Source organism: Taeniopygia guttata, chromosome 3, assembly GCF_048771995.1.
Source record: "Taeniopygia guttata chromosome 3, bTaeGut7.mat, whole genome shotgun sequence".
Taxonomy (NCBI): domain Eukaryota; kingdom Metazoa; phylum Chordata; class Aves; order Passeriformes; family Estrildidae; genus Taeniopygia; species Taeniopygia guttata.
The window spans coordinates 59,109,294-59,122,126 of NC_133027.1; the positions used below are offsets into that span (position 1 = coordinate 59,109,294).

General features: G+C 37.9%; 1 protein-coding gene across 1 annotated transcript in view; it reads left to right on the forward strand.

Moving 5' to 3' along the window:
- LOC100232427 (coiled-coil domain-containing protein 170) overlaps window positions 1-12,833 on the forward strand; it is a 47,284-nt gene that overhangs the window by 3,698 nt on the left and 30,753 nt on the right. Inside the window, 2 exon segments of the mRNA XM_072926942.1 lie at window positions 231-396; window positions 1,404-2,126. Coding sequence (XP_072783043.1) covers window positions 231-396; window positions 1,404-2,126 — 889 coding nt within the window.

Consider the following 12,833-nt stretch of genomic DNA (forward strand, 5'->3'; position numbering starts at 1 on the left):
CTTTCAGAATATATTGCTGTATAAAGATGCCTTGCATACTGTCTCTTTTAGCAAGATGCGTATTAGGCTGTTATGGAGATATGTGAAAATCTAGTATGACAAATTAGAAGTGGAAAATCTAACTAAGGCCTGTAGTACAGTCTAAAGAAGCCGACCTTTGAGCTTCCTTTGCATGTGCTGTAATGAAGAATGTGGGAAGTATGGCAACATATTTGTTCTTCTCTTTTTAGCCCACCTATTGACAACTTTGATGTATTTAAGGAAGGAAAGGCTCAAAATTTCTTTGAATCCCAAGAAGCTGTTATTGCCTTATGCACTTACTTTCAGGAACTTCTTAAGAACATCAAGGATCTAGATGAAAAGCAACTTCAGGAGGAACTTTTTAAGCTTTTGCAGGTAAACTGGTAGTGCTTAACACAAGAATTGAATATATCTCTCCTATTAAAAAAACAAGAATTTGAGGTTATAAAGACTCTGAATTTCATATGGAAATTAAAATATAGATATTTTGTTTGTTAAAGTGTGATGAAGTCCTGATAGCCGTACTGTATAGCTGCTATTCTGAAAATATATTTTGTTTTAAATGTGACACTTTTTTACTAATGGCTGGTCTTCATTGTGTGTATGAAAACTCAGCAATTTTTCCATCAAAACCAGTATCTCTCAAACATTTTAAGTCAAATTCCAGATTACCTTTTAATATTTACCTATAATTTCTTAAAACAGTTAATTTTAGTTGGCACCTTAAATGCTTTTAGACTTCTTTGGAGAAAAAATTAGAAGTCAGTCTGGGTCAGAAGTGGTTTAAAAGCTTTTTTAACAGCATTATTCTTGGAATGTAGTGCCTTTGGGTAGAAAACCCAAAGTATTGTAGGATTACAAATAAGTCCATTAGCTGGCAACATGTATGTCAGGTATTAGATGAATCTTCACAAAGAGCTCATTAGTGACTGCTAAAAATATATATATCTAAAATACTTATTTGGCTGCACATAATAAAAAAAATAAATCTGCTTTTATTATTCCTTTTTCTGTGTTACCACTGATATTTTTTTTGGAATTGCAGTATGGAGAATATTTCTGTTTTGAGCTTTGTGAGCAATGTGTTTATGCTGATCTAAATCTCCCATCTTTGCCACTTCTGACACTTGTGTAAATACAGAGCTTTGTTTGGTTTCTTCCACTAAATCTTGTATATGTTGAGAAACCTGGACAAGGAGTTGAGTTTTATTAAACTTGGAAGAATATGTGGAGTTACAACCTTTATTACCTAAAACAAAAACCAGGGAACAAAATGTTCAGTGTATGTGAAGTTGAGAATGTATCTACAGTGCGACTTAGTAAATAGTTTCTTTTCTTTCTTCTTTTTTTTCTTTTTTTTTCTTTTTTTTTTTTCCCTCTAGGTGTCATTGTGGGGCAATAAGTGTGACCTTTCTTTTTCAGCTGGTGAAGACAGCTCTCAGAAATCTAGTCCTTTGCAGTCCCTGGAAAACATGGTACCTTACATCTTAGTGAATGATATGGAAAAAGTTTGGTCACTACTTGTAAATGCCAAAAAAAATAGAACAGAAAGAAGTAATGTTAGAGTTGACATAATCCTGGATAATGCTGGATTTGAACTTGTAAGTGATCTTGTGTTGGCTGATTTCTTGTTATCATCAAAGCTAGCTGATGAAGTCTATTTTCATGGAAAAAGTATTCCATGGTATGTATCAGATACCACAAAGCATGATTTTAACTGGACTATTAAACAACTGGGGTCAGCTAATCATATGTGGATGTCTAGATGTGGCATAAACTGGGAGGGCAATTTGAAAAAGGGAGTTTGGGTTTTCCATGACCACATGTTTTGGACTTTACCACATGACTTTTCCAGTATGAGTGAAGTTGCTTCTGACTTGTATGCTGAGCTACAGAAGTCGAACTTGCTTCTCTTCAAAGGTGATCTAAACTATAGAAAATTAACAGGAGATAGAAAATGGGAATACAGTGTCCCATTTCATCAAGCCTTGAATAAGTTTCATCCTGCCCCTCTCTGTAGTTTGAGAACGCTGAAATCTGACACTCAGGTTGGCCTAAAACCTGGACAAGGTGAGCAAATTCAGGCTTCTGAATCTGAATGGATGGTAAGTGGAAAATACGGGGTAGTTCAGTTTGATGCTGGTCTCTAGTTAAATGATGTGTAATATTCTGAAAGAGACATTAGGTCTGACTTGAATTTTTTCTCTGTTCCATGCTTGGCTTCAGTAAAGATTATTTTTTGTTTGTGCTTTTTCCTCCCAAGTGATTTGTTGTTTTTGTCCTGCAGAAGACTTTAATGTTGTGCAAATATTTATAAACTGTCTTTGTATGCGTAAATCAATCTGAATTTCAATACAGTTTGTTTTCCTATTGTCCAATGTCATCAGATCTTTAAAATGAATATTTAGTTGTCCATAATATTTTTTCTTCATCAGTGAGTATGAATTTAATGAGTGAAAACTTTACAAGTGAAAAATTTGCTTCAGAAACAATTTCCCCAAAGCCACATTAGCATGTATTTACTTATTTCAGAATAATTTGTGCTCCATGTCATTTCATGCATTACATGAAAGTTAGTATTTTAGAGAATTCAGAAGTTAATTACAGACAGAGTAATTTGATGTTTTGAGGATAGTTGGCATTACATTAAGAGATAAGTTACTGGGTGGCAGCTTGTAAACATTCATGTAGAATTGAAAACTGAATTTCAATTTTAAAGCACAAGTGAACGTTATTAGCCAGTTCGCCTGTGGGAGAGTTGTCCCATCTGGTAGGAGGATTAGTGGGAGAAAGGACAATTTCATTTTAAGAATATTGATGATACTGTTTATTTATAAAGCTCTACCAAAAAAGAAGCACACAGAAAAGCTTACCCAAACAAAAAATTAATGAAACTCAAGCAGTTGCATTAACTGGACTTTAGGTTTTATGCAGACTTGATCTGCAGGTGGCCTGGCAGCAGTGTATGTATGAGGTTCAAGCACACCTGTTTCCTTCTGTTGTGGTAATTCTCTTTATTTTCCAAATATATTTGTTTGAGGGTTTTTGTTTGGTTGGTTTAAGAAGGATGCCTTAATTTCTAGGGAGGACATACAACCCCATTTGCACTGAGAAGTACAAGGTAGAGAAGCCATACAGGTTTCTGTTAACTGGAGTTGTTAGGTGCCCATTTCTGCTCTTCTACTCTGGTCTCAAAAGCTGCTGCTCGTTATGCTCGTACAACAAAGTGGATAAATATGTTCCAATTGCTCGTGACTTTGATTATTTGGGTTTATTTTCTTCTTCTTCTTTAATCTGAAAGGGTATTTTAAGGTTCCAAGGTCAAGTATTCAAAAACAAAGATGCAAGGAATTTCATGAGGCAGTTGTTGGGAGAGTTATAATTTTGAGACCTGGGTTTACTGCTCTTATCTCCTTTGTATTTTTGGCTTAGTACTCCTACAGGGTGAATTAATCTTCATCCTTAGGCACCTGATTGAACTGCAGTAATTAAAAATCTAGTCAAGAAGGCTGAAGGTCAGACTGCTGAAGGTTTCTGACTGGAGAGAGCTCAACAGCACTCCAGCTTTAGTGCTTTGACCCAATATGTAAAAGACAGGATGAATCTGTGCACTGGAGCCTCGGTGTGTCATCTTTGAAAATGCTGTTAACTTGTTTCAAGTGCATTTTGAAGAAACAACTGTGGGTCATGAACAGAGAGATGGAAGTTGTGGAATATGTGGAATGAGAACATCATACCTTGTTCAGAGAGACAAAATCACCTGGGGATGAAATCTGCTTTGCCTCTGCTCAGATTGTAAGGTGATGACTTAATTTGCTGGAGAAGTTTAAAAGTGTATAACGGACAAGAAGAGAAAGTCACTGTTGAGGCCACCCTTGACAAATACATTTGCCTCTTACACAATCCTTACACACGCTGAGAAACTTGATTTAGTTTTTTACTGGTTGTTATTGTGTCCCTGTGCCCAGGTTGCTTTCAGGCTGTTACTTCTGGGAATCCACAATGGTGATTGGGGAAAATTAATAATATGAAGTAATAAAAAATACAGTGCTACAAAATACAAAATCAATTAGGAGATGCAGCGGCATTTGCTCAGTATTACTACAAGACATCTAATTCTTAGCTTAGCATGTGAATACTAATGTATTACATGATGTCATGCTGAAAAAAGACTGTATTCTCCAGTTGATTAAAAGTTCACTTTCCATCTTTTGCCCCTCACAAAGAGAAGTTTATGTGGTAATACACAGTATGACTATGTGGCTGTGTAAGGAATACACAGCCATAACTTCCAAATGCTTCTTCTGTAGCTGTAATTGCAAAGTGCTATCTCTAGGCAGAACTGAATATGCAGCATACTTTTATGTGTGTTGGTTGGCTATATTTTTGTAAAATTTTGGTTGATTGTATGAAAAAAAGAAAAAATTACATCAGTGTTGCTGTAATGCAGTGTTAGTCTCCCCATGACACAACAAAGTTGTGAACACATTTTCCAGTGAGGCACAGTGCTCCTCTGATGGATTTGCTACAGTTTACTTAAAAATAGAAAACATTTTTGTAGCTATTGTGTTAATTGCTTTTTATAATACAGCTTCATGAAATGCCAGCATGAACCTATTGTGTTTGGATGGAATTTAAAAACATAAACTGAAGCATGTGTTAGAACACTAGCAGGTGCTGTAATATAACATTTTTTTAACTTGAGTATTTAAGAAAGTTCCTTCTATACATCTGTTACAGCTGCCCAAAATGCTTCTACAGTATAACTCAAGAGCTACTGATTTATACATCCAAATTTTTGAGATTTTCATTTCATATGCCATTTGAATATTTATGGAAAAAGCCAAAGGTGATTTCAGTAATTCTGAGGACCACAACAAAAAATGGTTTTTACTTTTTTTTTTTGTCTTCTACCTTTTGAACAACTGTATTTGTAAGTCAGTTTTTGATCATGACTTTCATTGTTTATGAAATAGAAGGAAAGTAATGTCACAGGCACAGTGAAAGGCAGCACACACATCTGTTTGAATACTTGGTAAGTTACCCTGTAAGATGTCTACAATAATTTCTTATGTATATACGGTTTCTTAAAATAAATTGTTTGATGTGGAAAATAAGTTGATTGTATGACTAGAAGCTTGTAAGAATATTGAAATAAATTATATAATTTTGTGCAAGTCAGACATTGTTACACTGTTTCAATGGCTGGAGAAGACAAAATAATTCAGGTCTTAGATCCTGATTTTTTTTACTTTGAAATGGATTTTATGCATAAACCTGTAAAGCATATTTATTCAGTGAGGTTTTGAGAGAAACAGATGCAAGAGGTGAGTATCATAAAATGTTCTTCTGTAACAAGACAGGGCAATAATAAGGAATTTTATCATTTTTATGCTACTTGTACTCCTGTTAAAATCTCAAAACCTTAAAAATAATTGAGTATCTCTTAAATGTATTTGGTACTTACTTAGTAAGGTTGGTGCAGCTGATGATGTCATTTCCAGAATCACTTCTAGAAGTGATAGGTGCTCCATGTGTTCTCAGCAAAATGAAAATATTTTGGTGTTACTTTAACTAAAATATTTCCAAAACACTTTGGTTTACACACCTTGCTGATGTCCCATAAACCCTGACTGTTGTTGTTGAAACAGTTTATTTAAAGTTCATAGTGTTATTTGCATTCATGGTTAACAACTTGTTCCATGTGAACATTTATCTCCTGTGCTGTCGAGCAGCATAGGAAAAAAGTTTACTCTGTTGCATGAAAATTACTCTATGAAATGGCTTTAATCTAAAAAGAAACCCTTAATTGTATCTAAAATAAAAATTCCAAAATTGAATCTTGTACAGAACTGTTGGGTTTTTTTTCACTTAAGTTTGTTTGCTTACCAGCTTTCTGTTTACCCAAAATTACAGAACAAGGACTTGTAATTATTTTTATTTAAAGCAAAATGTAAGTTGATATTCAACTAACACTTATCTAAGGATTTTAAAATAAAACTGAGAATATGCTGGTTAAAGTGGTCCTTTTCTTTCTTTTTCATATGCTAATGGCAGAATACATGTGAGGGAAAACAGCCTATGACTGTTTGTTTTCTTGTTTGTTTTTATTTTTTCCTAAAAATGTTTTGAAAACTTCTGTACATTTTATTCTTGCTGATATACTTCTATTTCTAACAGCCTGCAAATAAAAAAATCAATTTATATGTATTTTTTCATTAATTAAGAATTAGTTTATGGATTATTCCACATTCTGCCTCAGCTTTGCAGTTGTGAATTCTGCAGGCATGTTCTGAGAAGGGTTTTTATTTACAATGTTTTTTTGAGGTTTAGCTCATCTGGCTTAGCTTCCACTCTGAAGAAATATAAAATGTTCTCTTTTGATAACTTAGAATGAATAAACATTTTCAGTACTTTTGTGCTTCTTCTGTTGTATCACTTTTCAGTAAGTGACATAATCACAACTTTTCAAACTCCCTGTGAAGAAAAATTTTCATACTTGCAGAAATTTATTTTTCCTGGGATTCTTACTTCTTCCAAGTCCAATGAAGTAACAGATTATAAACTAAGATACATCAAGGTACACACTATGGGCTTTTTTATTTGCTTTCTTAATGTTAACTAATTGATTAGTCTCACACTACCATGGTAAGACTGATGCCTTCCAAGTGACTCTAATTGATGAAAGGCCCAATGATGCATTTCATGGAGTTGCATTTACAATAGGTTTCATCTCTTCTCTCCCACTTCCCCAAAAAATCCCATTAGTTGTCATAGATCAGGAAGTGCACTGAGTTCTGGTCCTAGATGGTTATGTACACACATAATTGTTAATTTTAGTCTAGGATCTGTGTAAAAGGCAGAACCATTCAGGAAAAAGGGTTAGGGTCCAGGAGTGTTCCCTCAAGCGAGCTGAAGGGCCTTTCCACCTACTTTTCCTTCTGTCCAGTGACTCTTGTGTTATCTGCATGGGCCCTGTTTCTGCTCAAGGAATATGTGTGTGCCCTTGGGATCAGGTTAGGGAATTAGGAGACAGGTAAATTCCTCCAGACTGAGAAGGGCTTACACCTTGCAGTGAGGGCTTGAGTATCTTTACGTGAAAAAGAGCATTCCCATTTTTCCATAGCTGGATGTATTCTTGTTTTTGGTAATCCTGAATTAGAGCTACATTTGAGTGCTTTTGCCATGTATTGGATGCACAGCTTTCACTGCATCCATCATGCTGGATTGGCCCTTGAAGTTTTGCTGCTACTTTGCTGGATTGTGGTGGAGCATTAGCAGCAACTATTTGCTTGGGGCAAATCTGGGAGTTTTCATACATATGTGGAAACCTAAGATCCACAAACAAGATTTGTAAAATAACTGCATGGGTTGAGTTTGGACTTCGAAGGACTCGTGTGTCTGGTTTAAGTTCCTCAAACTGAAAACAATACATCAGCACCAGCAGCTTTCCCTTGCACAGATTCCCACTTCTTTCCCAAGCCTGATTAGTTCCCCCATGTGTGTATTGCATTTTCACCATCCCCTTTGTCCGGGGGGGGAAGTCCAGGGTTGCAAAACCAGGTTATTTCCTTCAGAAGATTGCTGACCCCACCATATGTGCTTATCACAGGGACATCATCACATAACTTCTGGCTTTGAAATTATTTTTTCACATCCATTCTCATTTAGACACCTGCAGAATATCAGCTGATATGTTTTTGAATGTACTGGGTGCTGGAATTTGGGTTTCATAATACTGATCAATTTTAGCATCTTTTCTCAACACTGAGCATTTTCATGGAAGGGAAAGTCTGTAGTAATTTTTAAATTATTTTTTCATTCAAAAATTAGTGCGGCTTTATTACTTCCCTACATTCGAGAGATTTGCTTCATTCTTTGCTCAAAAAGGCTGAGAACGTCCTTTCCATATATTTTATGAAATACAACATGAAGAATTTGATGAATAAAAATGACTCCTTGAAATTATTTATAATTAAAACTCCCAAAGTAACCCTTCCTAAATTATTTCCTATCTCTGTTAAGGAAAAAGAAACATGAAATTCTTTTGAGAACGCTGCTTTTAAATACTAGCAAACAAGGGTAAAACATTTTAAACTGTGAGCATTTTGTAATAAGGTAGTTTTTTCTCAGTCAAATGGCTTGAAGAGTGGGTATTGTAACTGTTCTTTTTTAGACTGCTACATGACATTTCTACTTTTCTTCATACTTTTTTTTTTTTTGTCTCTTTTGTTGTTACTCTTGTTAGAGTTCACCAGAATAAAGTGTGTTATTTTAAGGGCAAATAATTTCATAGATCTGCAGTAAGATACAGCTGTATAAGCACTCCCTCCCCATCACCAAGGATGTGGAAGCAGCTAAAGTGTAACTCCTGAACCAGCCGTGGCACTGCAGGACCAGCGATGGGGAAGTGTGCTTAGGAAAGTTAGCACAGTTTCACAAGCATTTACTCCTCCATCTGCATGCCACTCCAGTAGTATGACGGATTAGGCTGTAGTCAAATGCTGGATAAATCTAGGATTATATTTTTGTTCAAATTTGCAGTGGATAGTAAAACGTGCCAGATTTCCTCTGGGTTTATGTAAGACTGCCCAGTAAAAATCTAACCTGTCAAAAATACTTAATAGATTGGGATTGCAGAATGAGGTTACCCTGGAGCAGCACGATCCACGCCGGAAAAATCCCCCCTCTGTTAGGGGCTTCTGTGTCCTCGGCAGCAGCAGTGAAATGGTAGCAGGCACGCAGGGACAAGGGCAGAAAAAATAGTACTATCCCTAGCTTCTTCATTTTCTTCTCTGGAAAACGTGATTAGGTCAGCATTCCTGAGAAAGGTAAAGTACTTTTTGACTTTTGAGTACAGAAATGGTGCGCGATGGCATTGTCCCCAGAGGCTGATTAAAGCTCACCGGGTCTTCAGAGAAAATGATGTGCAGCTGCCATACACCCACAGGTCTAACTTTCTTTTACTGCAACCTTCAGTTCCTCTCTTCCCGTGTTTATCCACTTTATTTGGATGAAAGGCGAGGAGGAAGAGGAGGAGGTGTTCTTTCAGCTGGAGGCAGTTTAGAGGCCATCAAGGAGGGCTGCTTTTGCGGGGGTGCTCCTTTGGCAGGTTCTGGGGGGAGAAGGAAACCCTGTCTGGGTAACAGGAGCTGCTGCTCAGGTGCCATCTGCTCAGCTCGCCTCTTCTGACTTCTTGTGGAGGGAAAACGTGAGCAAATATCAGGTAAATGTTTATTTGAAGTGAAAATAAACAAACAAAACCAACAAGCCCCGGCGTTTCTGTGAGCTTTCCCTTGTGAAGACTGCTGACTTACAGCCACCGAGCCGGTCCCCCTTTCCCTAGCCAGGCCCCCTTCGTGCTTTCCCGGGACGCGTTGCCAGGGGCGCGGCTGTGGCCGGGAACGGCTCCGGGGCTGGCGGGGCAGCGGCGCGGCGGAACCGCGGTAACCGAGGGACGGGGCAAGGCAGAAAGGGCCGAGGGGGTTGGTTTGGTTTGGTCAGGGCTTGGGTTTTTTTGGCAGTTCCCCTATTAGGGAATAAAGCCCGGATTTTGGAAACATACTTCCTTCCTACCCCCCTTTCTGTCGGTGTTGGTGTAGCGCCTGACAGGGGCTGGCTGTAACCCCCCCTTACCAAGTCATCTTTGCAACATTCAACTTAATCTCGGCTCCCCAGCCCCTAGGAAAAAAATTAAAAAACACCCCCAACCAAAACCCCAAACCAACCAAAAAACCCCAACCCCAAAACAGAACTCCTGCAGGTGCAGGGCTGTACCCGGTGGTCCGTGCGTGGTGCGATTGAAGCCCCATGAACTTCAGCTGATCATTATAGCTTATCTGTACAAGTTCAAGGCCAGAAAGATTTTCCTTACTAAGTGCTGCAAAAGGGAGTAGCTCTCACAGAGCAGGAATTTATAGTTATCTAAGAATTTATAGTTATCTAAGAATTTCTATAGTTTATAGTTATCTAAGAATTTCTTCTTTGCATCTCTTCCTCCTTTGAAAGCGGTTTGCTGGCTTTGATGTGAATTTAAGGGAGACACTAGAGGATATTCCTTAGAAGGATCAAACCCTTGTACTAAACACATAATAGGAACCTCGTAAAAATTTTGTGTTCCAAAGGATAAACAATTTGTTTCTGTGAACAGTTTATTTAGTTGAACATCAGTTTTGTAATGAAGCTATATTGTTCTGAGACAAAAAATGTGGGATTTTGGGAGTCTGTAGTAGAAAAAACCAACTGCCATTGTATTAAATACAACTGTTATGACTCAATTACAAACTTTTTCTAGCACTGCTTAGTGACAGAGTTGATAGCAACCTGCTCCACATTTTAACCAACCAGAAGTCAAATAGTTTGTGAGTGTTGATTTTGAGACTCAAAAACATGCTAGAAATTACACGTTTATAAAATGAAGTTACAACTGCTAAATCGAACTGCAGCACTAATCAATTTTTAATTGTGTATATACCAATATACTCAGGTATTTATTAAATATTTTCATTTTGTTCACTGTGAAGTACAGTAGGTATTGTAGGAAAATTGCAGCTGTTGGCATTGCATGATGGTTTGTTTTTTAAATCTACCATTTAAGTAGTTCTGTTACAGAAGTTATTTAACTCTACTTAGCACTGATAAAATAAAAACTGTAGAATGAATTGTTTGCGCAAATCCCTGCATAAGTACTTAATTTTGTCTTAGCAATTACCCTTTTTATTGTTTAGGGAATAAACACAGCAGCTCCTTGTTAATCATTTTGGAAAAGCTGTGAGAGAAAATGTCAGGGGAGTTCCAAATTCCTTAATGTGTCCACACAGACAAAGGATGAAGTCAACCAGAAAGCATGTTAAGTAATGTTTAGAGTAGGTGATGTATCTCTCTAATTGCCTTCAGATGACTGCTGTCTTTCATCACATGAAGTGCATCTATTATATTTAGATGCAAAGTCACCTTATCCTAAGAGAAAAACAAAAGATGGAAATGCTTTGATTGCTTCTTATAGTAGTAGCAGTGGGTACTAAAATTTTGCTTGTAATGAAGATTTCATTTGGGCCTATTAATCAAGCTGGAAATTGGCCTCTTTGAGGCCAATGAAGAGCACGGGTGATTTTTATCTTTTCAGTAATACCTTTCAGTGATTACTGCAAAGGGAGGAGGATAGAGATGAGCAGCACCCTTCTGAAAGGAATTTAGAAAACCTCTTTGGTAATTTATTTGAGCTGCTGAGAACACTTAAGTTAGTTTTACATGTTTCTGGAACATTACACTAATGCAGAAAAACTCCACCTGTGGGAGGGGGTGTGGCTGATGGCCCCTCTGCTCTGCCTTGGGAGGCAACTGACATTTAGTTTCCCGCCTCCTCCGGTTGTCAGTCTTTTGTTATCCCTTCCCTTTGCTCCTGTCCATCATTGTGTACTCCTTCCCCCAGTTCTGGAAAGTTCTTAGTTCTCTGTACCCCCGTTGGTTCTCCCCTCGAAGCCATCCCTTCCCTCCATCCCAGTTGGCTGTTGCCCTGCCGCTCTTCCCTGACTCTACCCTCAAGCCCTCACCTCGTTGGATGTTTCATACCTTGACCCTCCTTCCCAGTTATAGTTATAGTCCCTGCCCCGCCCCTGGTTCGGGGCTCTCGGAGCTGGCTTCCCTTTCGAGTGGTTGTTCCCCTCGTCCCTCACTTCGTTTTCCCTCTCACGAACCCTTGGAAATAAAGCCGCCCGTGAGACACCCGCCTTTTGTGGAAGCCCATTATTTCGTCAACCACCGAGGCACCTGCGGCGATTCTAGGACCCAGACATCTCATCCACTGGCAAGTAATAATAAAAAAAAGTACTGCAAGCAGTGAGTTGAGCCTAGTTACAAGAAGGAATCAGCAAGGGGAAATAGGACTTTACTGAGTGGATAGTGATCAAAAGTATGTGAGTGTTTCTGGCACTTTATAATGCGCAAGAGCAAGTGACAGAACTGAAATAGTTGTGAAATATTACTTGCAAATTTTGATTTATGTTAATCAATACATTTTGAGATCTCTGATAGGCAAATTGGGCAAAGTATTATCTATAAAGAAGAACCAAAATATACATACAAGATGGTTAATTTGTGAACTATTTTTATCCCACCCCCGAAGTGATTCCAGTCAGGGAGTCAGCCTATTCCAGCTAACTAGTGACAGGACAAGAGGACAGAGTCTTTAGCTCCGCCAGGAGAGGTTTTAGGTTGGGCATTAGGAGGAATTCCTTTGCAAAAAGGATGGTTAGACATTGGAATGGACTGCCCAGGGAGGTGGTGGAGTCACTGTCCCTGGAGGTGTGTAAGGAAACACTGTGTGACACACCGTGCCATGATCTGTTTGACATGGTAGTGTTTGGTCATAGGTTGGACTTTATGTTCTCAAAAGTCCTTTAAAACCTCATCAGTTATGTGTGATTATTTTAGTCTGTTTTTGTACCTGTGAACAAAATCTGAATCACTGTAGAACAGTGTCTGAACCTTCTTATGCTTGTTGCTGTGTGTAGCTGTTGTACTTTTCTGAGATGATGTGCATGCTGGCTGGCTGCGGCTACCAAGAAAAATCTGAAGCAGCCAAGTGTGAACATTTTTCAACTAGCCATTCTTGCAGGTATTTCACGCTGGATGTCATCTTCCTTCTGGTTGCAACTACTACTGCTACTACTACTAACAACAACAACAATAATAATAATAATCAACTCTGCTGCTACATTGTATTTTTGGAAGTTATAACAATTTTATGCATGTATACACATTGTCTTAAAAAACATTGCAGATTTGGGAAATCTCATTTTGATTTCAGAATA